The sequence below is a fragment of the Lepisma saccharinum genome, chromosome 16, assembly GCF_977018435.1.
Source record: "Lepisma saccharinum chromosome 16, izLepSacc3.1, whole genome shotgun sequence".
Lineage (NCBI taxonomy): Eukaryota > Metazoa > Arthropoda > Insecta > Zygentoma > Lepismatidae > Lepisma > Lepisma saccharinum.
In genome coordinates this window covers 15,160,821-15,188,591 of record NC_139244.1, presented here as the reverse complement: position 1 = coordinate 15,188,591, position 27,771 = coordinate 15,160,821, and the positions used below count along the sequence as shown (strand labels likewise).

Here is a 27,771-nt window from a genome sequence, read left to right as displayed (position 1 = left end):
ATTAACCGCAGCTGCTGAAAAATATCATGGCTGCAGAAGTGAGGAATTTTGAAGACCTCAAAAAGGAACGATTCAAAGATGAAAATTTGCCGACAATCACGTCGGAAGAACAGGTAATATAATTACTAATATGTTGCAATCGAAATTTTGATTATTTTTTTTCATTGAGGTAATCCTATCATTTCGCACGAAAAAATTCCAATTCCAAAATTTGTATTACTGTCACGAAAATATCGCAAGTAATGACCGAAAAAACAAAACCTTTACTTAAACTTTTGCACTTCAACCATAGTCAGTAAGAATGCTGTCAGTGGTCGTGATTTTACTACATACTTTTTTTTTAATGCAAGAAAGCGCACGTACTCTTATCTCAAACTGACACACTGCAAGACGATTTTCTAACCATGTACATTGTAAATATATGTAACTTGAAATAGTACAGTAAAGATCAACAATGATGCGCGTTTCCAATTGTCCATCGAATGCATTCAATTTGTTGTAGAAAATGTGAGTTTCGAGAATTGAAGCAAAAGTGTCCCTCTCTAACATTATCTGTTGCAGGCGCGGCTCGTGCATTATTTACCCGGGGGTTCACTGAAGTCATGTGACATATATTCAGTTTCCGCAAAATAAACTTCCTTCGCCTAAGAAAAGGATGGGGGGCGGGCTTAAAAGATTTGTCCAGAATTTTTTTTATATGGGAGTATAAGGTTTTGTATTAGGGGTGTGCGAATAAATTTAGGGCTGAAACTACAATAAATTGTGCCTTTATGAAAAAAGTTGAGTTTTGTTGGAATGGACGTCCTCAAGTAGGGGCAAGTAATATATTTTTTCCTCAGGAGCAAAAAACACTCCTTCAGTCTGAAGTTACTGCAACGCTTTTATGATAATTACCAAAAATTACTGTGACTGAAATTAAATTATATGCGTGTAATATATAATTTTTGGTTTTGCCCCCTTTTCCCCTTCCGGACGTCCATTCCGACTAATCAGAACTGGTCCTACATTTATTAAAGGGAAATGGCAACTAATGGCATGTGCATACTAGAAAACCTGAGACCCTTTCATTGATACAAGATAGCTTTGTTCAAATTTGGGGCTGGTCGACCAGCACACGCTTTTTTTCAGTGGACAAGGAAGTTCGTTTACGTTAATTACGTGCATTTCTATCGGTCATTTCTTACCTGCGCGGACAGCAACGCCTACACTGCATCATGTGACATAACCTAGGTAAAGTCCATCCCTCGCTTCACTCGCAGCATCACTTAATACTTTCCAACAAGTATCCAAGCACTTCAAAAACTAACAAACTTGAGACGATTGACAGCGAGTCACGTCTTCGTGCCATTCTTTCTCTTTCGCGAACCCGAAGTGTTTCCACCTTTAAGGAAAAACCTCTGAATTCCTGCACGAGCTATTTTGGTAATGTATCTCCTTTATTTTAATTCATCGCATCTAATTCCAGCTTTTATTTGTTTCCACTCATCCATCTCTGCCACAATTTTGCATTTATTCCAAGAAGTTCAGTACAAAAATGATACAAAGAGAATATTGAATATGTAATGTGTGCGCTTCAAACTTGAACCGCACACAGCAACACTGGAAGGGAGGAAGCAGCGAGATCGGAGCCTTGTCCCGCGTCTTCTGCGAGAGAACGAACTGCGCATGACCATTGGGTTGAACATAGGTTCTGCAAATCTCATCTTCCATGTATTTTGTCCTATACCCTCCTCGAGCTTCTGCTCCCGCACGAAGCTTTCACAATGGCAAGAGCTGTCCTGTGGGGGTTCAACTGAGGGTCTGTATCAGGGCGGCCGAATCGCGGTTTCTTCTTCTCAGCAAAAGAGTTCGCCGTATTACGGGCACAAATACATGACTTATTGTGTAGAATTTTTAGCGAAATAATGTGAAAATGTAAAGACATTGTTTATTGTTCATTCTCGAGGTGATTATCGTATATTACTGGGGGTTCACTGATCCTGTGCGCTATAGGGCCAACTGCGCCTGATCTGTTGAAAACCATCGCATGTAAAACCATAGGCTATAAGCAGCGGCGGCGCCTGGATTGATCATCTAGGAGTGCTGAGGGGTGTGACGTTGAAAATAAAGAAAACATGAAATATGCATGCATATTTTAGTCCCCAAATCAAATATAAATCAACTTTTAGTAGGTATCTATCCTATGTTAATATGGGTAACAGTTTCATACATCGGAGACACATTTCTTCAATTTTACACAAGAAACTACTTACGGAAATGAGTTTCTCCAAGGTTTACAACCTTCGTCGATATATATTCTTCCTAAAACTTCATCGTACAATGCAGCAGAACAATAAATGATCACTTTTCATGTAATAATATTGCGCATTTTGTGAAAATCGACATCATCATGCCGTTGTTTCCAAGATGTACCTGCAGATGGCTCTAGCGTCGGAAGTCACGCGATCTCGCTAGTGGAATCAGGGTTTCTAAACGCGCAATTTTTTTCGAGAAACGCGCGGTTTTTTGTCGAGAAAGGAAAATGCTTTTTCGATGAATTTAGGGGTGAAATGGGTGCTAATGGAACCTAACAGGCCTAACCTAACCTCGTGTGAATGGTTTTTGGGGCTAACGTCAATGGTTTGTGGGGCTAATGTCAATGTTTTGTGGGGCTAACGAACAATGTTTCATCAAAATGTACAATTTACAGACGTGATCCCCGGTTTTTTTTACAACTTTCATGCACAATAGAGTTGGAAACATTGATATTCGAAAACAAAAGAAGCGTTACCATTCGCAAAGCAAGCGATATCGCACCATGACGTGCTTTCCGTAGCATTAAGGAAAATGGTTTTTAGCAGAAAAAGTGTTTGTTTTCGTGCAAAAAGCATAATGGCACCTTCCACTATGTTCCGCAATACATAATTGGTAAGTACTAACCACGAGAAACACAAAATATCCGATTTAAATGTGTTTCCGATGTATGAAACTGTTAATGTTAATATGCTAATGAAACTGAAGAATACTAGAATTACTAGCGAATACTCATGTTAAATAATTTCCCGACAACTACCTGATCATAGTGGTAACATTATAGTATAAGGGAAACGAATTTCTTCAAATTTACAGGAGAAAGTACTTATGGAAATCATTTTCTGTAGCATTGTAGAAGTTCGTGAATCTAGTTTTGATCCATTTTAATGCGAAAACATGTCCTTTTCTGCGAAAATCTCTGTCCGACACGCTGTTGGTGCTGCTGCCATTTGCTTTCTGCACGAGAGTACAATGTTCGGTACTACTTTACTATATCGGAGACACCTATCAATGATTTATTTCGCAATTTTTTACATGGTTGACGTACTATTCTGCGTTGCAGAACATTTCTTTAGGTGAAATAATGGATTTCTAACGAAAATAATGTCTATTTCTTATATACGATAGCCCCACGAACCATCACGGGGACGAGGTTTGCCTACTAGGTTAGGTTAGTCCTGTTAGGTTAGGTTCCATTAGCACTCCTTTCATTCAATTTAGCATATACGGACAACATCGGAATTACAAATTTCATGGCATCTTCCACACCCAGCAACAACTCCTGGACACGTCATGTTGTAGCAGCAGCAATAGCGCGTATTGTGCTCTCGTGCAGAAAGCAAATGGCGGCAGCAGCAATAGTGCGTCGGAAATAGATTTTCGTAGAAAACCACATGCATCGCATTAAAATGGATCAAAACTACATTCCCGAACATGAACAGCGCTACAGAAAATGATTTGCGTAAGTACTTTCTCCTGTAAATTTGAAGAAATCCATCTCCGGTATAGTAAAGTGTTACCCAATGTTCCGTGTGTTAAGATGATGTAACCCCATAGTCAGTGTTTCAGCCTCACCGTGTTTTCACTAGAACATGACGTGTCTAGTATTTTTAATATTTTTTTCAACTATGCTTGCCTAACCTAACCTTATGGAAAATGGTTTTTGGGGCTAACGCCAATGGTTTGTGTCGTATTAACATAATTTCAAATCCGAGCATGAAAGTAGATATTTTCCGGTGAACGAGGTTGCAACACTGCATAAATCGCCAAAAAAACTCGCACAACGCACCCTGAACCAGTACGCTATCGCCCACCATAATATGTTACAGAATTGAAATAACAAGTAACAGTAAGTACTCGTAAATGTAAGAAATAGACATTATCTTAGTTAGAAATGCATTATTTCACCTTAGGAAATGTTCCGCATTCCAAAGTAGTACCAACAGTGCAAAGGAAGACATACAACAACTAACACTGAGCTATTTACATTTATTGAAAAACATAAACAGACTACTTGAAAGACAAGAAGAAACAATTCTTAAGGCAAGGAGGGACAAATTCCCCTAGGTCTTTCTCGCTGGGGCAGCTGCCAATCACTGTTGCCAACTTCGCTCTTTTGGAGCCAGATCTGGCTCTTTCGTGCACTTGTTTGACTGTGAACTGTGGCACCCGCCTTCTGCCCAAGCATGATGCCACCACTGTCTTCGGCCCATAAAAACCAACCTTAACCTTTGCCATGAGTTTACATTTTGCACGTGACGTGATATTCATATATACGCTGCGTCACCCAACCACTCTTTCTTCCCCAGGTATTTTTATATAGGCATTGCGCTGTGGCTAAGGTGAAGATGACAATATTGTTATCATGGAATCCTTTGTTTTCGATTTCATGTTAACATTATTGGATTATTGAGATGGGTAATGCCGCAAAATCTAGGCGGTGAAAACTAAGAATAAATTACCATCACTTTAAAGCTAACGGTAATAGCAGCGCCCCCACCCCTCTGACACCTAAAATTACCCTAGGAGGCACTTTATGCAGCCTTCGTTAATGTTGCTCCTTGAAAGTCATCTTTAGCTCTATTAATGGTCAAATTTAAATATTTTATGCACATCAGGTTTGGCAACACTGCCAGGATGGCCATATGAGACAATGAGAGATGATTTAGGTTTATGGGACCATTATTTTATTCGTTCTCTCTGGGATATCAAACATCCAATGATGTAGAAAAGTACATGGACGGAAAGAGGACACGTTGAACTATGTCATAGTAGTAGGAATTGAAGAGTCTAAACTCCCATTTGATTAGCCGTAATTTGAAGTTGAAGTTAATTTCCCATAAGGAATACATGGGATCCTGTAAATACGTATTAATCATATTTTTCAAGTGAAGGTTGCATTGTGAATTTTTTTTTTTCAATTTAATTTTGTGTTTGCCTAACCTAACCTTCCATGAATGGTTTGTGGATCAATTTTTGCTTAAAAACCTTCTGTGAATAGTTTGTACGGCATTTTTCGGTTAATAAGTTTGGAAACACTGCATATCAGCTGACAATAGACAAAGTGAGTCAAGATTTGCCCACCATATTGTGTGTATCGAAAGCGAATTAGCAACGAACAATAAATACTTGTAATGTGAAAAATTACACTTTTTTTTTTCAGTGAAAAAAAGCATAATCCCATGTTCAAAAATGTTACACTATACATAACAGGTAAATACAAATGTAAATAATTAGGAAATAAACGAGTGAAATGTGTTTTCACTATACCATACTGTCACCTTCTTAACAACAATTTTGAAGAAATAAAGACAAGGGCCACTGATCTTTATAGACTGCTGACAGTACAGCAAAATAAATGCGGAATATATTTGAGAGTAGGATCAATGCTTGCCTGTTGTAAATAATAACATCAGTCTGACATCACGTAACATCCCTTATAGCACACCTAGTTTCAGACATATTTCATAAATATTGCAATCTTTCATTTAAGTTTCTAACATTATGGTTCCGCGTTGAGGTTACAGCAAGCACCACACAGAGTCACAATTTTGTTTCTGAAATATTACAACGTTACCCTCAATATGACGACGATGTGACATAATATGACGGTAAAAATCTGATATTCCCCAGACACCTATAACTTCTTCGTTTCGTCAATTTTTGACATTTGTACTTACCTATCTGCTTCGCAGAACATTCTTTAAGGTGTATTCACATTTTTCGTCCCGGAATGGGTGGGAAATTTAAACTAAAAAATTATTTTTCTTTGAAATTTTTGAGTCCAAATTTCCCACCGATTCCGGGCTCCGCTCCTGGGGTAATTGACCTACCGCCCCGAACCGCTAACGTGGCCCCGCCTCCACTCCGCTCCAGCTCCCCGGTTTTATCTATAGAGTCTCTGTTAAAGGCATGTTAGAAATTGGCCGGAGTCACCTGCCCCCAAATGAGCCCCAAACTTTTAAATTTGAAGAAATCCGTTACATCACCTTCCAGATGTTAGACAATGCTACAGGAATTTATTACCGTAAGTAGCTTCTTCTGTAAAAATGAAGAAATCTGTCCAGGGAATATCAGATTAGTAACAATATGACACTGAAAGAGGTAATGTTTTCGGTAGAATATAAGTTTTTCGCACCCCTCCCCCCCCCCCCCCCTGGTTGCAAGATATAAGTCAATATAAGTAGTTCTGGATAATTTGCATCTTTACCTCTTTGAAGTTAATTGTACCTAATAATTATCAAGCTCAATCTAATCCCATCACTCTACCTCACTCTTGGCATTTTTAGAAAGAAAACTTCCCACATGTAAACAAAAACAGTGCTGTTAACCCGCTGTACCCTCTCTAGAATTACATTGATTATTTGTTTAACAAAACCAGTGAAAAATATTGAAATTTCAAATCCCTGGGCATACCATGTATGAACGAACATGAAGATCCAGATCAAGCACCAACTGTTGAGCCTTGCAGAATTTCACATAACGATGGATTTAAGGCTCTAGAAACTGCAATTAAATACAGTGTTATTTCAAATGATCTTTCCGATTACAAACTTGAATAACTCACGTTTAATATCACTCAGATACATGAAAGTTGTATCAATGAAAAGGGAAACTCAAAAAGTGTTAGTGGTTAGTACAACTGTCGCATAGTTATTGATTTCGTCGCTAGGGGCGATAGAAGAGAAAATGGCTACCAACGATGGCAGGAAGGCTTTTTGTGTGCTGGATATTCACGTCTGTCAGTCTGTTATCACTGTGCAACATAATTTTAGGAGGAAGTTTGGTGACGATGCACCCAGTGGGCCCAATATCCGTAAGTGGTATTCTGACTTTAAAGCAAGGGGATGCATCTGCAATCGAAAGTCAACCGGCCATCCACCAGTAAACGAGGAAACTGTGGAGCGTGTGGGAAAGAGTTTCGTACGAAGTTCACAGAAATCCACCACTACAGTCAGCAGAGAATTAGACATCCCGCAACCAACTGTGTGGAAGATTTTACGCAAACGTTTGCGGTTCCATCCATACCATCTGCAATTGTTGCAGGCCCAGAAACTGGACGACAAAGCCAAGAGACTGTCTTTCTGCAAGGACATGCAAATCGAAATGGAAACTGATGGTTTCACGGAATCATTGGTGTTCAGTAATGAAGCCACCTTCTGTCGGGCAAAATGCACAAAAATAATGTCAGGATCTGGGGTCTGGAAAATCCTAGAGGTTATGTCTAACATGTACGAGACTCCCCCAAACTGAATGTTTTTTTGCTATCAGCCATGAAAAGGTGTATGCCCCTTTCTTTCCCAACAAGAACACAATCACGGGTATTTCGTACCTACAAATGTTATGGACATGCCTTCTTCCACAACTGGAACAGGATATCAAAGGTTTAATTTTTCAACAGTGTGGAGCACCACCCCATTTCCACTTAGATGTCAGACTTGAACTGAATAGGTGACTAACATGCTGGATGTGACTATAGTGAACGTTTGCATTGGCCTCCACGTTCCCTGACCTTAAACCCTGTGACTTTTTCCCCTGAGGTTTTGTCAAACAACAAGTGTATCGGCAACCTTTACCACCTACCATCCAGGATCTTCATGTTCGTATCACAGAGGTCATTGCATTAGTGGATCATCCAATGTTACAACGTGTATGGCAGGAATTGGACTACAGGCTCGATGTGTGTCGCATGACACAGGTAGCTCACATTGAGCACATGTGATGTGATGTTGCGAACCAAATGTAATACAAAACTTTTTGAGATTCCCTTTCCATTGATACCACTTTGATGTATCTGAGTGTTATTAAACATGAGTTATTCAAGTTTGTAATCTGAAAGATCATTTGTAATAACCCTGTATATTGAGCAACAAGAAGAATCTACTGAAATCAACATAATGATGCTGCAAAGACTTGGCAGCAAAAAACTGCAATCGTCAGGAAAGCAGACTACAATCAAAAATTTCTTTCAATCATCACAGGACTGAACTTTTGAATTACTGTATGTACGTACTGTGTTTAACTTCAGACAATTCTGTAACTGTAAGTTAATTTTTTTCTGTATTGTTGTAAAACATGTTTACTCTATTAGGTCCGTAATGTGTAAAATTATAACATTAGTTTGATGTTTAATAGGCTTTTTTCTTAATACCTCCCTATTATCCGACATTTTCGCTTATCCGACATTCTGCCGGCCCGTTTATGTCGAATAAGCGAGACTACTGTACTTTCATTTGTGGTTTTAGCATTTAGTTTTCTTACTTTTGTAGATAAAAGTTGAGGAATCTGTGGAGGAATTATTTGATCTATTTTCAAAGCGGACTGAAATAGACCCAGAAGCACCTCTGCTGTACAGGTATCGACATGCTTCGTTCTTGAAGAAAGCTTTAACACATCTATCAAGTCGATATGAGGTAATTATTTTTTATTGGATGTATTGTTTATTAATGTGCTTAGTTTTAAAAATGAAATTAATCATTTCATAGGATATCTCTGAAAATAGTGCTAAAATGTAATAAATACAGTTTACTTAGAATTTGGTAGTGATTAACGTATTCGTCTAAAACAGGGGTTCTCAACCTTTTTCAGTCCGGGACCCACCTTGAAGCATATTACACTTGATGAGGTACCCATAAGCATGGGCTCTGGCAGAATAACTTGTAGACTTGTGCCCCCACTTGGTAATGAAATATTTTTGCTAACATCAAGTACTTTAAGAAGCCTTCTTTTACTCTTGCTTAAACAAATTGCACATACTTCATTCTAGAAAAGTAAATATTTAATTTAAAAAACTAATTTACTCTAGTGTAACATCTAACTAACTACGTATGCTGAAATTGAAAACATTTTTTTTTACTCACCTAACTAATGTGACTGTTGGAGCTGCCTTTTCCGTATAACCTGGGGGTATGTTGGGTTCAATGGTGGTTGACTTGAGTCTTAAGTCTGAGTGCGCGTCAAGTCTATTTCTGTACTTGCTTTTTACTTGAATCAGAGATGAAAATCAATTTTCACACAAATAGGATGTGTAGAATGGCATGAGCAACTTTAATGCAACATCCGAAAGTTTAGGATATTCACCTCATAAAGATGTCCGACAATTTGTTAAGCGTGAATCTAAAAATTTGGTTTAAATGCCAGAATCACAGCTGATATCTAACAGTTGTTCTTTTTGTTTCTAAGATACAGTAAATAAATTTTAGACCCTGGCTTCGTGACCCAGCAAATGCCCCCCCCCCCCCCCCCCGGACCCATCGTTGAGTATAGAAAATATACTAGAAAATAATGTAACAAAGTGTTTATAAATTTAGGCATAGCCTCGGGTTAAATTAAGAAATCATCACCACCATCCTTTGCCGTTTCCTACCTCTGGCTGGGTCGGCATAGAAGTCAAGCCTCTCCATTTTTTCTGGTCTTCCACCACTCCTCTCTTTCCAGGGTGTTCCAATCTTGTCCTTTTCTAGCACTGTCCCCTATCTGCTCTTTCCACTGACATCTTGGTCTCCCCTTTGGCCTTATTCCCACTCCTTGTGCATTGTAAGCTCTTACTGCTAGTCTTTCTGCATCCATCCTATTCATATGTCCGAACCATCTCATCTGTGCCTGATCTATCCTGTCCTGAAGCTTCACCACACCCACTGTCTGTCGGATCTCCTCATTCCTTATTCTATCCCTTCTAGTCTTCCCCAATATACTCCTTAGAAATTTCATCTCCACTGCCTGCTTCTTTCTTTTGTCTCTCTCTGTCATTGTCAAAGTCTCTGCTCCGTACATAATTATTGGCACATAGTATGTGTTATATATATTATCTTATTGCATTTCATAGGTACATCCCTGTTCCATATTAATCTTCGAATGCTTTGATATAGTCCACCACCTCCTCATCTATTTTTCCACTTCTCTCAATGATGCTTCCTAGATATTTGAACGTCTCCACTACCCTCAACTCTTCAGTGTCCCATCTTTATTCTTGGTTCGTTTCTGGCTCTGTTTCTTGTTGTTATTAGCACCTCACTCTTTTCTGCACTGGATTTCATTTCTGCTCTTATGATTTCCTGATTCCAACTATCAAGCTGTCTCTGTAATTCTTCCCTGTTTCTCCAAATTACTAAGTCATCAGCGAACAACAGGGTTTCATCTCTTCCTCTCCTATCTTTTTCCCCACCTCTTTGTTAATTGCATCCATTGTAATTATGAAGAGCAGCAGGGAAAGAGCACTTCCCTGTTTTAGTCCATTACTTATACTGAACCACTCCATTAAGAAATGGTTATTTCTATATTTTTTTTCAGTGTCTAGATGCCAGTCGGCCATGGTTATGTTATTGGATTCTTCATTCCTTGGATCTCCTGGATGAAAACATACCTTCAGAAGAAGGTTCAAAAATAGCACAGTTTTTAGCAAGGTAATTAATTGCTAATTGAGTGGAACTTTCAGATTTTTCAATGCTGAACTCATAATTGGTATTCATCTTTATGATATTATTACAGACTTAATTAAATAGTGTGCGGGAAGATGTTGGCACATTTCAGTTAAGTCCTACTGTAATTCTGGTTATGAATAGTGTCATAAGTGTAACTTGGTGCCCCCCAAAATTTTAAGGTTCATGAAAATTTAAAAGTTAATGGTACTTTTGTTCATCTCATGCATCTGAGGAGCAAAGTAAAGAGTAACTAATTATCTATCAAAATAGTCCTAGATGATGGTTTTACGGGCTTGAAGACCTTTTTGATTCCCCCCCTGCCCAAAAGTTAAGCTCCAAGTTTAGTGGCGGCGATTGGGTTCCAAAATGGGGGGGGGTCAACAACATTATATTTCCCTTTGTAGATAAGGTTTAGCATAGTGCGGGGCAAAAGTGGCAAAAAGTAGGGCAACTGTCCCCCCCTGCTCCCCCTAATCCAAGTTCAATTCTGCCCTCCCCCAAAGTTAGGTCCCAAGTTATGCCTATGAATAGTGTCTGTGCATAATATTAATTCCAAAACAATGTGCACAAATTACTATTATTTCATTGTCATATTGTTAATGTCATTGCTTGAAGTACATATTTAGGGGGGCCTCCCCAATGGCATAGTGATAGCATCACCGCCTTATAATCAAGGGGTCCTGGGTTCGATACCCGGTGGAGGCACATAGTGGTTCGGATCCCACTTTAAGCTGTAGGTTCAGTCCTGATGAGCCTTACTGTGCATAAAGTGGATTTAAAACACTAGCTCAACATATTTAGGAATTTACTTTAAAAAAAATGGAGCATAGTGGTAATGTTGTAATCAAGGGGTTCCAGGGTTAATACCCAGAGGGGTACATAGCGGTTCGACTCACTTTAAACAGCATGTCCGGTCCTGATTAGCTTAAAAACTCAAACTCATAAAAATAACTTTAAAATGGAAGAATTTTGCATTAAATTACAGGCTATTTATAGAAAGTAGGGATGGACCAATGTGAGATTTTGGCCAATATTGATAAAGAGCAGGTATTCTACCAATCCAACATAAAATTCTACAGAAGAATTGAAGAACCTGATTGGTTTATTGATCTTAATAAATGTTTGTTACTAGATGCTGCATATTTAGACTTTTCTTTTAAAATAAGTAGTGCGCATATATTATATATTTATATCTATAAAAGGTATAATGAAATGGCAGAATATTGCACAAAATTATGAGACGGTTATAGATATGTCGGATCAGTACAAATTATTGGTAATTGTAATGATAAACTGATATCTGCCAATATCGATTAATCCATCCCGTCCATAATGGAAATATTGAACTAGTAAAATTATTGGCTATTTTACTTATACATCAATGTGGCTATTCCAGCTGATGCTGCTGTAATATTGATTTAATGTGTCCCATCTGTACAAATTATATTATGTTGAAATTTCTTATAGTAGTTAATGAAAACAAACCCTTGTATTCCAGATGCCAGAATCCTGATGGAGGTTATGGGGGAGGACCAGGCCAGTATTCCCACCTAGCACCTACATATGCAGCTGTAAACTCCCTATGTATCTTGGGTACGGAAGAAGCATACAATGTAATTAATAGGTGTGTTTAACGAAAAATTGATCAGCTGCATGTTGCAGTAAAATGCTTGTTCTTCAGTCGTTAATGACAGTGAGTACTGTTGGGCCCAAGTGCAATAATTACCTTTATACAGTACCATTTGGCAAAAAGTGTCAGCTTCTCCTAAAATATATATTTTGTTATTAAATGATCAGGGTGTCTACCACTCTGGAAAAGTCAAGGAATGTATTTTTTCTAGAAAAGTCATGGAAATGTCAGGGAAATTTACTGTCTGGAAAAAGTCAACATTTTTGTAGTAGTGTACTAAAAGTAGGTTTTTGAACAAAGGAAGAAAGAACAAGCAAGAAATTTAAAACTTGTTGACAAACTATACTTCAGTTTGATACATTGAGTATTACAGTGGCGTGGCGTGGCGTGGTATTTTTAAAAGTGTTACCGGTTATCAGTAGGACGTTTAGGGGAGGAGCCGTAAGACTTGGGCACCTCCCCACCTCATGCCTCCCCCCCCCCTCCCAATGTCTTCCAAGTAGTTCATATAATATTAATCTGACACGTCTGCAATTCAATACTAGATTTTGGTAATGTTATTAATCAGGAAAAAAAATGTTGACATAAGGACTGAAGTGAAATCGTAAACATTGGTTGTTGACACAATAATACGTAATTTGATACTTACAGAAACATCGAAGGCTACTTATAGAGCAGATCAATCCGACGACTCTTCTTTGAAAATAGTTATATGATGCTGTGGTCCCAGGTTCGAATCTTTGCTTGGGAATGGACGTTTGTGGTGTCTATTCATCAATTTCATCATATCATCACTCATCCCCAGCGTCGCAAATTAGCCAAAAGTGGCACAAGCGAAGCAAAATCAATCAAATCAAATCAAAAAAAGTTCTATGATGCTGTCCTAAAGTGAAGTTTTTCATTTGAATTTGAATTTTTGGGTTCATCATGGTCATGGTCCATGTTATCCACACCTGAATTCCACACTTTTTTTTCACCCGAAAATAGAGTACATGGCCAACAAAAGAGTTTCGACAACTGCGCACATCCACATAATCACGGATAGTCGTTATACCACGAAACATTGAAATGTCGGTCATATCCAGCAGACGACTTGGTTTTTAAATCGTTCAAAATAGGCTTTGGCCTCCCTTTCGCCACAATTTCGCTTTTTTCAGCAAAAGAACGAACCAAAAGATTGCTTCAAAATATCTTCTATCGCACAATTACACACACTGTTCAGATAGGATGAACCCGCCACCTCGGAACTCGGAGCAAGCTCCATTCCGCTTGTTAATTAATTGACAATGCCCGAAAACAACATAAAGATGAAAGACACCACTCACAAAATTCGCACTGCACAGTCCCTCCCGCAAACTGTTGTTTACTTTTGTAACACCTGAAGCACACTCCTTGTCCCCTCCCCTCTCAGCATCGGCGCTTCCCCAATATTTCCATCGGAACCTGCAAGAAGTCCAGTTCTACTACTGTTGCCATCTTAGATCTTTTGAAACCAGATTTGCCAAAATGGCAAAACTTTTCGTTTCAAATAAGACGTATGTAGAATAGATGCAGTCTTCATCTGTTTCCTAACTACTCCCACTCCCATGTTTCGCTAAACCCACTGAAATCTCATTTCTGACACCACTACTCTTTCGTATACTTTACGTCCCTTGCCACCTTTAAGGCTTTCGCTTTATAGGATAATCGTGACGATGAGGATGCATGGTGAATTATTGAAATAAAATTATTATTTCTTTGTGTATGTAATTATTAATTTTTATAATTATGTAAGTAAAATAATAACAAGAAACATTGAAATAACCAATTGTTGCTGAGGATTCGAACCTGCGACACCTCACACTTTAGAGCGTGCTAAGATAACAATCAGGGAAATTATGCTTGTAAGTAATGTTTTCGCCCAAAAACAGTTTTACCACCTCAAAAACATTGCTTCAATCCAAATTATCGCATTCCTGCGACAACGTATGTCAATCTCAATCGGCCCTTTCAACAATTATCACAAATTCCTGTAACCGAAATAATAATATATGTGTGAAATATAGAATTTTAGGTTGACATTTTTAGGACAGCTGACCCCTTGACCATACCCATCCCTCTCCTCTCCTCTCCTTCTCGCCCATGATGTCGAAGAAGGCCACAGAGGACTTTCGTAATCACTGATATTAAGAGTAAATACAAAATATCACTTGGTAGTTTGCTTTTCCCCCAGTGTGATTTGATTTTTTAAAATTTTGATTTGGCGATTTAAGTCCACTCATGCACAGTAATGTTAATTGGGACAGTTTAAAGTGGGATCCGAACCACTTGTGCCTCCACCGGGTATCGAACCCGGGATCCCTTGATTACAAGGCGGCGACGCTACCACTGGACACCTTCAGAGTAAGGTAGACCCGATTAAGCGACTTATCTCTTTTCTGTCAATTGAATATGGCAACACTGATCTGTATCTGGTAAGTATCACCGGCAACTGCGGCGGCTAAACGGTCATGCCAATAACCCACCTCCTCCTCCCGCTGTAACAGTCTTTGCCACGACGGAAAGTCTTCCTTGGGTGGGCTCAGGGCCCTTTCCTCATGTTGCCTGAGGAGGGTACCGGATCAGTCCTCCTCTTCCCTTTTGCCGGTGTCAGAAGAAATGTCAGTCTGCAATGTTTACTTCTCGACAATATTACCAGTTTATGTACATAATAATATTTTAAGACAGGTTCTTCAATTCTTTATATTTTGGTGTTACCTGCGGTAACAGCGGCTACATGCACTCTGGCCACGGTGGCTCAGTCGGTAACGCGTCTGACTACCATGCTAAAGGTCCCGGGTTCAATCCCCGGCCGGTTCAAATCCGGGAACTTTTCTAACGATGGAAGCGGCCCCGGCGCCCACCCAGCATCGAATAACATGGGTACCTGGGGGAAACCCTGGGGGGTAAAGGCGGTCAGGGGCGTGATGCTGATCACATCACCCCCACTCACGACCGGATCAAGAAAGTGTGGGGCGTTACCCCTATATGCCTTCATGGCGTGGTGCTAGGCACAGGGGAACACTTTTACATGCACTCTGGAGTATTACCAGTTCTTACAGCAAAATTTGAACTATTTTCATTTAGAAACCTACTACAATAGGTGGCTATGGGAATTTACCACTTTCTTGTTGCTTCTTTAGTGTCTGTTTGATAAATAGTTATTGGGAACAATACTTGTGTTATTACTCAATTGTACTATAATTATGCAGTAATTTATGATTTTTGTAAAAACTATTATTTGTTAACCATGGCAAGTATCACATAAAAAAAAACTACCCCTGATACTTGCTTCCCTCCCCATATCCAACAGTCAGTTGCCGCTCAGTTTTCCTTCTCGTTATTACCTTTACATGTGAGATAAATATGCCAGTACTTGGTTAAGTGTGATTCTAAGTGTGCATTTAGCTGAAACATAGTCACCTTCTCCCAGGGCTGTACACTAATTCCCCTAATCATTTACTCTGAAAAATGTTGGTTGTTGGTCTGGGTAAGTCAGGGAATTTTGTTTTTATGAAATTGTAGACACAGTGATGACACTGTATAATTCATAAATTTTGCATTGTTCTTTTTTACTTAACAATACTTAAGATGTGTTTTAAGTTCTGTATAAGTTTGAAGTAAAGAGAGTAGCTATTTTTACATCATTATACTGTATAACATGTACACCCAGCAGCAAAAGAAATGGTAGGCAAACTGTTCATTCTTATTTTCATTCAGTCTGTTTTTTACGATGTAATGATTCCACGTAATGATTCCACGTGGATGCAAAGCACTCGGCAACAAGGAAAAAGCTCCCGTTACCGCTGTCTGGCGAGGCGTGCGAAGAGTCTGCTGTCCAGGTAGCAACTTCTGACTGCCACTTGCTTCCGATCGTAGTAAGGGGGAAAGGGGGGGAGGAGGAAGTTAGTTTCATTTAGATCTGCTTGACGGCGACAAAAGTCCTGGCACAGTGCTGCTGCTGTCTGCATGCAGATATGAGAACTTATTTTACCAAAATAAGTTCTATTATCATATCTTCACGTACGTGTAACTATCACAAAAGTCAATAAAGGCTTTTGTGATGTTACAAAATGTCAATGAGTAGAGGAAATCAGCTTGAAATCACCTTAAAACCACATAGGATGTAACATGAAGCTTTCTTGGGATCTAAATAACAAAGAGTTATTCTCAGGATATCAGCCAGGTGATTTCCAGATAGGCTTTCGAGAGCTAACGTCACTCTCATCTTCAGAGAAAACCTTTCTTTTTATATAATTTGCCTACTGTTATCTTTGCTGTTGACTGTACGTGCTATTTTTTTAACTGAAGTAATGAGCATATGCAAATTTGTATAAATGTTTTAGATTATGTGAACTGTTGTTCAAAAAATGTCGGAAAAATTTCCCTCCAAACAATAATATAGAACATATTTAAAGTGTTTACCATTAATACCTGTGTATGTTATGCCTCTATCTAATTAAAATATTTTTTACTTTGTACAGAGAAACGCTACAAGACTTTCTGTATAGCCTGAGAACTCCAGAGGGTGCATTCCAAATGCATTTGGGTGGGGAAGTGGATGTCAGGGGAGTGTATTGTGCATTAGCAGTTGCAAGACTGACGAATGTGTATACGGATGACCTTTTTGATAAATCTGCAGAGTGGATTGTAAGGTTAGTACAATGTTAATTCTGTTGTGTGCATGAATGTTGCTTGGTTACATCACTGATACTCAATTCAATGCAAGTGGAACAAGCAAAATCATATATCCTTATAAAGGCCTTGTTAGTAAATGTCACTGCTGAAAACATTTGTGTCTTGGGGTCTTGCCGATGTCACAGTAGTAACACTGAAGCTTTGTAATTAGCAGTCCCTGGTTCAATCCTTGATGAAACCATGGTGGTTCAGATTCCACTTGAGTAACAATTAACATGTCGGAGAAAAGATAATTAATTAATATTAGTTATATAATCATTACCGCTTAATCATTTTTATATGCAGCACAGTAATACTATGACACCAGAGGCTCAGAATTCGAATCCTGGTATGGGTGTTCTTTGTGAGTGTTCATTAATTTCATATCATTGCTCATCTTCATCGTCACAATTAGCCAAAAGTTGCAGAAAAGCAAAGTAAAATAAACCAAATCAATCAGTCAATCCATAAGTTGTAAGGAAAAGTCTTGGTACTTACAAATGATATTTCGTTTTCAATATGACATTTCAATTTCTCATGCATTAGCTTTCATCAGGAACAACATTAAAATGTAGCAAAATTTTACTAGGTGTTCTGTGCAAGTGCTGCTGTCTGTATATTTACTGTGCCATGAAAAAGGTATGTGGTGATGGTTCCCTGTTTGTTTATATTTAAATGTTGGTTTGTTCTTCACTGCTTTTTTCACAACTTATTGTATTGACTGTTGCCACTAATGTGAACCTTTACAAAGAATCTTGATAGAAAATCAAGACCTGCTCACACTCATCTTCCATGCTACTTTGCATTTCTCTCCCCACAGCTGTCAGACGTATGAAGGCGGCTTCTCTGGTGTACCTGGAATGGAAGCTCATGGCGGCTATGCATTTTGCGGTATTGCAGGACTCACCTTGCTAGGAAGAGAGAATCTTTGCGACGTCAAATCACTACTTGTAAGTGTATTTCCGTATATGTCAGTGGTTCTCAGACTGTAGTACGTGTACCCCCAGGGGTACATGAATGACTTGATTCAGGTATGTGATCAGCTGGGTAGAAGAAATGTTGAGAATACCCACACAGCAACATTTTTGTTGCAGGTGTGTAGAGCAGACATCATTGTTTCAGACGTCATAGCTTTAACACCCAACAGGAAAATAAGACTGATTTTGTCACTGACGCACTTTATCTTTGTTTCATATGTTTTGATACTCTAAATCTAAATTCAACTCAAAAACCCACAAACATTTGTTAAAGTGTAAAAACGTCACTAGTATGACTGGGTATATTGTTGAAGTTTATAAACATCATGCAATAATACAGGCGATAAGAAGTAATTTTGTAACTAATTCTGTGGGCCAGCACTGCTGGTCTTACTGTACTGGAGTTCCCGCGCATCCTAAAACAAGTACTGAAATAGACTAAATTTGAAAGTTTGAAGTGCACAACCAGACATCAAGAAACTGTTGTCAGGCTATACAGGCACATCCTTCTCAATGGAAACTTGGAGGATTTACAATTAACACTCCAAAAATGTTCTTGCCAGTTTGTTTATAAACTTACTTTTGTTCTTTACTTTTTTCAATAACTCTGGAAAAATATATGAAAACTATATAAAGATTTTTTGTAAAAGTAAGAACACCCAATAAAATAATAAATGTAGGATTCTAATGTTTATTTATTTATCATCTTTCCATATACAGCTTGAATCCATTTTGCAGATACATGTCTCCAACATATCAAAAACGCCCCACCTATCAGACAGCCAAAAAAATTCCCCAAAACCCACTATTCAGAGAAAACCTATGGCTGGGTTACGTTAGATGTTTATTTACGACTAAAGATACAATGAGGAAAAAGTTTGAGAACTACTGGTATATGTTATATGTGTAAGAGTTTGTACCCAGAAACTTTGAACAAAACATATTGCACTGGTGTACGAGGGTCACTATTTATATTTTGAGCCTTGGCAACACTTAATTAAGTTAGGCACGATTTAATGTTTGCACGGAATCGTCTGGCATTATTGACCATAACGAACTTCAAATGTTTTGTCAATAGCTTCATTTGTGTTGTTTATGTTGCTTTGGAGATTGCGCGACAACAATAAAATGGAATTAACTCGTGAATATTTTCGTGCGATGATTTTTTACGATTTTCGACGTGGATTATCAAGACAAGAGTGCATCGATCAACTTACTTCCACATTTGGCGATGAAACCTCATCCTTTGCCACTGTGAAACGCTGGTATAACGAATTTAATCGTGGCCGCCATTCGCTCACCCACGAGATTCGCGAAGGTCGTCCAAAATCAGTTGTTGTTCAAGAAAACATTGATGCTGTGCAAATGATGCTGTGCAAAACCTAATACTGCAAGATCGTCATGTGACATACTGTGAGATTGAGGCAACCATAGGCATTAGTTCCACCAGCATATATAAAATATTACATGATCATTTAGCTGTGAGAAAGGTATGTTCTCGTTGGATCCCACACAATTCGACAAAAACTCAAAAAGAAGCTTGCGTCAATTGGTGCAAACAAATGCTCAATAAATACAATCGTGGTGTTTCAAAAGACATATATAAGATTGTAACAGGTGACGAATCATGGATATATGCATATGAGCCGGAACATAAACAGCAGTCAACTGTATGGGTGTTTCAAGATGAACCCAATCCAACAAAAGTTGTTTGCGCTCGAAGCACATCGAAACAAATGGTTGCCTGTTTTTTCGGGAAAACTAGTCATGTGGCAACTGTGCCTCTAGAGGAATGTAGAACGGTCAACTCTGAATGGTACACAACAATTTGTTTGCCAGAGGTCTTCGGTCAAATATGGAAAACAAACAAACGCCGTCGTATCATTCCATCAAGACGTGCCAGCTGTCACACATCTCGTCTAACAACCGACTTTATGAACAGTCAAAAAATCAAATTGATGGATGGGTCATCTGCCGTACAGTCCTGATTTGGCACCCAATGACTTCTTCTTGTTCCCGAATGTCAAGAATAAATTGCGTGGACAACGATTTTCTTCGGCGGAAGATGCCGTTGATGCGTTCAAAAAATTATGGAGGTGTCTCAAGAAGATTGTAAAAACTGCTTTGACAAATGGTTTGAACGAATGCAAAAGTGTATTGACCATAAAGGAGAATACTTCGAAAAACAATAAAGCCGTTTTCAATGCCAAATAGTGACCCTCGTACATTAACTTTCTGTCAGAAAACTTACTAAATCAGTATTGTGATTTCAAATAATATTTCTAACAAACACATTGGAAACTCGTATTTGTTAAACCTAATTTTATTGATTAATAATGTACATATCTCAAATGTTACCACAAGCATCACATGATAATCATATCTTTTTTTACCAGCTTTCATAACCGAAGAAAAGTTCGTTATGCAGTACACATTTGTATTATACTCAATATACAAGTAGGATTTTTTTTTCTTTTTTTTTTTGTAAAAATTCAGTCACTTGGTCTAAGGGTTAAATATGCTCACCTGGACTCTAAATTTGAATATACTGTACATTATTTGTAGGGCCTCCCCAAGTGCGCAGTGGTAACGTTGTCGCCTTGTAATCAAGGGGTCCTGGGTTTGATGCCCGGTGGAGGCACACAGTGGTTCGGATTCCACATTAAACTGTAGGTCCAGTCCCGATTAGCCTTACTGTGCATAAAGTGGGCTTAAAACACCAAATCAATCAATATTATTTGTAAATGCTAATTTGCTGTAACAGGTGTTTGTTTGAAGAAAAAATATCTAAAAATATACTGTACAAGTAAAAGTATCTTAAATTATTATTTGCCACACACAGGAGATGTGTTATGTAGAGATTTTAGCAAAAAATGCTGTCTGAACCAGGACTCAAACCTGGGTGTCCGGCATACCATGCCATTGCTCTATCAAGTAAGCTACCGAGGAAGCTCTGGTTTTGCTTAAGCTGTTTTACTTTTTGAAACACTGTGGACATCGACAGTGCCTAATTTATCCAAGCATATGTTTGGCACACACAAGAGATGTACTACGTAGAAATTTCTGTGAAAATATATAGAATCAACTTCGTCTTGTTTTATCAAATCACTACTCATCTTCTTAACCTAGAGAGGTAGACAAGTGGCATAAAATAAGCAAAATACATTATAAAATAAGAGAGATAAGTGTGTATAGAAATTGCTGTATTTTTTGCTTGAACCACCACATTATACTTTCATTGTGTGTTCATTTGTTTTCCTCCTGAATATTTTGCAGAGGTGGACAGTAAACCGGCAGATGCGTTACGAGGGTGGATTTCAAGGACGAACAAATAAACTTGTGGATGGATGTTATTCCTTCTGGCAAGGTGGTGCCTTCCCATTGTTGCACACGATCTTGACGCAAGAAGGTGGGCGTTCTGTGCCAAAAGCAAATTGATAAATTATCCATTATTTCTTCGCAGAGGGTTAGGTTTCAAGTCTAGTGAATGTTAAAGGCCATACTGTACTTGGCGTCATAGCTGCCAATATGTCTTACTATTAAAATTATTTAAATTTATATGATATGAAATGAGAGATTTTGAAAGCGTCATTTTCTGACCTATTAGACACCCTTGGACATGAGTGAGTACCATAAGCTGTTTAGCCTGGCTAGTTCAGTTGAATTAGTTCTCTCAATTGTCAGAAGATGGCAGTAGCATTCACCAGTAACAGCAAGTGTAACTTGCTTATGTTTTCACGTAACGAGTATTGAAATTAATAGTTACTTTTCTGTTTCAATAGTAATAAGAAAATAGGAACAATATGTTTTAATCTACATGTACATTTGTTAGAAAATGTTTTTCTTTTTTTCGAATAGAACCTCTGTATTTTCATATTTAAATAAACAAGTTTTATTGTACGAGTTCAAGTTTTTAAGTCCACTTTATGCACAGATAGGCTAATCAGGACTTAACATACAGTTTAAAGGGGGATCTGAACCACTGTGCCTCCACCTGGGACAAGATGGCAACATTATCACTATGCCATGAGGGAGGCACAAGCTTTATTGTAATTAATATTAATGTTAATTTTAGGTAGGCATCAGGAAACAAAGCCTCGGCTCCTTGCCTGGCCATGGGTGTTATTTGTGGGTATCATCACTCATCCTCATCAAAATTATCTGACAGAAAAGGAACGTAAAAATAACGGAAACAGAAAATAGCAAACAAAACAACCCACTTGTAATTTAAACATAAAACACATTCTAGAGTCATTTTCACGTTCAGAAGACACAATGGGCTCTTATGGGAAATACGAGCGCGCTGTTGCCAAATTTCTGGATTTACAAATTTAGCTTAAGTAAAATCGGTACCTGCAGTTTTGCAGGAAATTTTGTAGAGAATACGATGGTGAACACAAAAAACTGGTAACTTGCTTACATAATTTTAGATAAATTAAAAACGCAAATTTTCTGTGAAAACACAATTTTTACATTGTTTTCATTCCTAACGTTGAAACATGCCGTAAAATTGAAGCTTTCATTATGAAAAAAATTGACACTGTTTTTTAATTGTCATAGGTGACGGTGGTACTCAGAATTTATCAATACTTTAAAGCATATTTGCATTAAAAAATATTCAAATAAAGTATGTGGAGATTTTTTATATTCGTGCAGTAGAAAATGTCGTCGCTGGCCATTTTTTGTTCTGTAATTCCAAGTAAAACTTCCAGCGACAAAGTTGTGGAGAAAATAATTAAATTATTTTTTATAACCACTCAAAGGTTCCCAGAAATATTACTTCCATGCATTTGGAGTTTCTTTTTAACCCGAACCGCGCGTGAAGTAAGGAGACGTTGTCTGGCCATCTTTAGCCAACTCACCGCAGCATTCCGGCTATCACCACAAAGTTTTCCAGTTGTTATTTTATTTCCATTCAGTAAAAATATGAACTTCATGCAGTTTGTTATAATAGAATTGAAATTACTTAAATTTAATAATTGACAATTATTTCCAATGCTGCTGTTGTGAGCAACATTAGTGCTGTCGCAAATACACGTTGTTTTCGTTTACATTACTGTCGACATTAATACTGAAATGAAGATCACCTTTCAGTTTCCAACGTACACATAAATTCATAGACACCATATTAACCTTTGAAAGGCTTTCCAACACGTGACAAAATATGGGGCTTCAAGATAGAAATATGACATGCCTTGCTTGAGTCATTCGCGTCTTATCAGTTCACGTGGGCCATAACTCATTTGTTTGTTTGGGTTGCAACTTGAATCTAACCCATGTGCCAGGGTCCCCTTACTTGAGTGAGAGATCTACTTTGGTCTGTTTAGACCTTTTTCCTCTCCCGAAAAAGTGTTTTCAGTTGTGTGAGCTCTCAGTGATTTTTACTTTTTTAAGTGATTTCTGAAGTGTCATATTCGTGCATTACACTCGCGTGTGTAGTGATCGCAATGGATCATAGTAAAAAGGGTAACTGTAACGTTCACAGTATAATATTAATGTTAATAATTACATATAATTATCATTATATATACAAAATATGTAACACCTTCATTGTGAAGGAAGGTCATCATTTCCCGGCGACATGAGCTAGCGCTGTACTGGCAACACTGTGCGGTTTCTCCATAAGCGCCGTTGTCTCTTCTGAACGTGAAAACGACTCTAGGAATTATAATTTATTTATAATTAAGTACTTTATGGTAACATTAACTATATTTCAAAATGACTAGTTGGAAATTGGTGGGGAGGCCAGTAGCCGAGTTGGAAGCTCAGTGACAGAGCTTTGGCACTGAATACCAGAGACTCAATTTGATATTGATAACATAACTTTTCAATAAATGATTCCATTTACAATTATCAATAATTATAATATGTGTCGTTGAAATTTACATTTGTGTTAATTTTCTTTTCATTTACAGATATATCAGCAATGAGTATGGAGAGGTGGCTGTTCCAACAAGAAGCCCTTCAGGAATATATTTTGATTTGTTGCCAGAACGAGTATGGAGGACTCATAGATAAACCTGGAAAGTACGTAGTACACAAAGAATTTCTGTTCTCTCAGTTATAATTAGATAGCAGCACTTGCACAGAACATGTAGTAAAATTTTGCTACATTTTAATGTGCATTTATGAAGTTCCTGATGAAAGCTGATGCATGAGAAGTCGAAATGTCATATTGAAAACAAAATACTGTTTGTAAGTACTAAGACTTTTCCTTACAACTTATGGATTGACTGATTGACAAGGCTCTGGCGTCGACTCTCAGCCAGTATAATCTTGTGTGGGGCTTATGTTGTGGTCCCTATGTATTTGTCCCTTCATCCATCCTCATCTTCACAATTAGCCAAAAGGGGAAAGAAAAGTGAAGTAAAATAAACTCAATCAATCAATCAGTCTTGACCACAAGTATAATTTCTTGCCTTTTTTTGACTTCTTGTTGATTTCTTTACTTCCTTGACTGGTAGACACCCTGTTACAACAAAAATTGTGTTTACATGCTTGTAACAACTGTAAACTTCAAGAGAAATAATTCTACAACTAAAGCAATATGTACATAAAAGAAAAATTGAACATTCTAACAATTTCATTTTGTCCAGCATATTTATCATATATGTATTCCAAGTGAACTTGACTTTAAAATATACATAAGGCAACACATATGAAATAATCACAGAATTAAAATAGTTGTCATGTAATTAAAATATATTCATATTTCAACACAACACTGTTTATTGCCAGTGTAGACTCTGTGAGACACCCAGGCTTCGATAGAGTATTAGCCTATATCAGTGCATTGGCATCAGTATCGACTCCGTCATAATACAATAATATCCCTGCATTAGTAAATACCAGTTAATCTGTCACATGCCTAAATTCTGACTTTTCCTTCAAAATTCCAGTCGGAATGGTTATTGATGCTGCTGTTTGAATATTTCCAGGCAGAGGGATCTCTATCACACTTGTTACACACTGAGTGGTCTCTCAGTTGCTCAACACTTTGCAGGCGGAGGAAAGACAAACATTGTTGGTAGTGGAAAAAATGAGTTGGTAAGTATTAATCTTGTGATCTTTTTCTTTTGTTAGCTGCACAAGAATTACTTCAATTATGTTTTTTTCAGGGGCATGTGGTGAAAGAATCTGAAATGGATGAGTGTCCTCTAATCATGATTTATCCTCATTGTCATAACTAGCATAGACAGGCAGGAAAGCTATGTTAAATAAGTGAAATACACAAAATACTTTTTAAAGGCAAAAGTCTTCATTTTTGGAGACAAGAAGCAAAATACTCTTGACTCACGTGAAGATATACATTTACTGAAAAAGTAAAATCACGTTGGTTCTGGGTTGAATTCCCAACTAGGTATCCGTTGTGAGTGTTCTTTCATCAGTTTCGTTTAATCATCATTCATCTTCAGTAGTCGAGGGAGGAAAGCGAAGTTATATAAAAAGTAGGGAGTTATCTGTAATGCTTTTTAGGGAGCTTTCAGAATGAACAGACGAGCAACAAACCTACAGAAAGAACTGCACCCCTTTGTATTGAAGTGAGATGTTAAAAAAACATGTATCACTTGTTGCTTACACAGTAGCACTGATTAGGAAAGAAATGACTGAAAGTGCATTTCCAAAACAGATTTTTACTTTTCTCCTTGCAGTAATGTAAGCTATACTGCAAGCTGATATTCGACATATACTCAACAATGCTACGACATAGTTTTTTTTCTACCATCTCCTTTATTCAACAATACTGCTAGATAAAGGAATGCATTGAAATTCATTGTGTACAAGGAAATACCTTTGTCGAAATAATATAGAAAGGCATTAATAAATACAATTTCTACAGATAGTTGTAAAAACTGTTTCCTATGGTGAGTGAATTACATATCTATGGTATTTGCAAAACAATAATATGTGAAGTGTTTCCAGTGTTGGTAATTATAATGATGGGTTGAAAGTAAGTAGTGTAACCCCAATTTTATGTTTCCAGATTTTACATTTTCCCGCATTATACATTCAATCTTGATGGTCGGAACATAGTCAAATCATGTAAAATTTTCCATGATTGTATATTTTCCTGCGTTATATGTTTTTTTCAGCTTGGTCCCCTGAAAAACATAAAATCGAAATTCAACTGTACATTCTTTACAGTGCAAGTCATTAGAATGCAACTTAGTTTCGGAATACATCATTTTGGAGCATTTCTCTCTCTATTTTTTCAGGCACCACTTCACCCTGTCTACAACATCGGAGTGGAAGCCCTCATGAATGCAAAGCAGTACTTTCAGAACCTTGCTGTGCCCAATAGTGGCTCACGGTGCCATTTATCCTAGAACATGTGTTGCTATTCCATTTGTACATATTATAGATATATATGAGGATGGTGCAGAGAATAGTGCAGTATGGTTTACCAGAAGTTTTCCGTTTACAAACAGACATTGCCAGATTAATTTAAGGATCTAATAAAGCAACATAGTAATTAAGTGAATAATGAAGATTCGTGGTGTTTATGCTGTGAACATATAATAATGATGTGTCTTATCTTTTCATAATTTTTACTGTTTTCAAAACAAGAATTGCTCATAATTCAGAATCTTTATTTATTTAACAAAGGTTTCCAAATAAATTATTAGCCATTTTAAGAATGTAAGAAAAATAAATGTGGTAAAGTGACTTACCAATGTTTAAGGCCCGCTTTAGATGGAAGCATTTCCGTTAACATTTTTGCTAGCATAAATTGCTATGTAGATGCTTCCAAAAACCTCATAACAGACTATAGTACTTTAGACGGAAGCATTTCATGTAACATTTCAGTTAGCTTTTGCGTATAATATATACAGCACGAAAGGCACGTCGAGTTACACAATCTATGGTGAGTGCAACAACTAAATATTCTTCCATAACGTGTACTGTATACGTTATAAAGTATGTACAGGGTGTCCGGCTTAAAAGTATAATAAAAGAAAAAATAATAACTTGAGAAGTAATTGAGATATTTATTGGCGGTTTTCTTCTACAAGTATGTTAACTCAAAATGTTTTTTTACATACCTAATACACCTCGATATGTGCACCATTAGTGGCGCGACAGACATCTAATCTGTATTCCACTTCTCTCCAAGTGTTTTGCAGCATTGCAGGCGTAACATTAGCGATAGCTGCACGAATGCGATGGTGTAGATCTCGTAGATCACGAACTGGTGTCTGGTACACTTGATTCTTGATAAACCCCCACAGAAAAAAATCAAGTGGCGTAATGTCTGGACTTCTAGGGGGCCAAGCAATCCATGGACTACCTCTCCCAATCCAGCGATCTGGGAACTCATGATCCAAGAAATCCCTCACAATGTTCGCAAAATGGCATGGTGCGCCATCTTGTTGAAAGATCACTTCACGAGGAAGTTGTGGCACAACATACAGCTCCAACATGTCGATGTACGTTCTTGCATTAACTGTAGGCTCCGCGAAGAAGAATGGGCCTATAACCCTGTCCTTCAACAATCCACACCACACAGTCACTTTCGGAGAGTCACGTTCCCACTCCATCACTACGTGGGGGGGTTCACTTCCCCATATGCGGCAATTGTGCGTGTTTACCTTGCCGGAAGTGTGAAATGTAGCCTCGTCCGAGAAACAGATGAAATCGAGGAATGCCTCGTTTTCATCAATTTTTGCCAGAATTGTTTCCGCGAAGTTCTTCCGTCGTGGCCTGTCCTCGGGCTTGATTTTGTGACGAAGCTGCATTTTGTACGCCCGTAGGCGCA

General features: G+C 37.9%; 1 protein-coding gene across 1 annotated transcript; it reads left to right on the top strand.

The window, feature by feature from the left end:
- LOC145999938 (protein farnesyltransferase subunit beta-like) lies at positions 1–26,934 on the top strand. The gene is made up of 10 exons (XM_083137222.1): positions 1–113; positions 8,562–8,705; positions 10,582–10,694; positions 12,211–12,336; positions 16,845–17,015; positions 17,858–17,987; positions 21,291–21,423; positions 23,930–24,041; positions 24,953–25,061; positions 26,231–26,934. Exons 1-10 carry the CDS (start codon positions 27–29, stop codon positions 26,339–26,341), a joined length of 1,236 nt encoding a protein of 411 aa, XP_082993348.1. The 5' UTR covers positions 1–26; the 3' UTR covers positions 26,342–26,934.
- The last annotated feature ends 837 nt before the right edge of the window (positions 26,935–27,771 follow it).

What these genes read in the sequence shown, in the direction of transcription:
- LOC145999938 (XM_083137222.1), top strand. Translation starts at nt 27, where the DNA reads ATGGCTGCAGAAGTGAGGAATTTTGAAGACCTCAAAAAGGAACGATTC. An exon ending in GCATACAATGTAATTAATAG is followed by an intron (nt 12,337 to 16,844) that starts GTGTGTTTAACG and finishes TACTTTGTACAG; the next exon opens with AGAAACGCTACAAGACTTTC. An exon ending in CACGATCTTGACGCAAGAAG is followed by an intron (nt 21,424 to 23,929) that starts GTGGGCGTTCTG and finishes TTTCATTTACAG; the next exon opens with ATATATCAGCAATGAGTATG.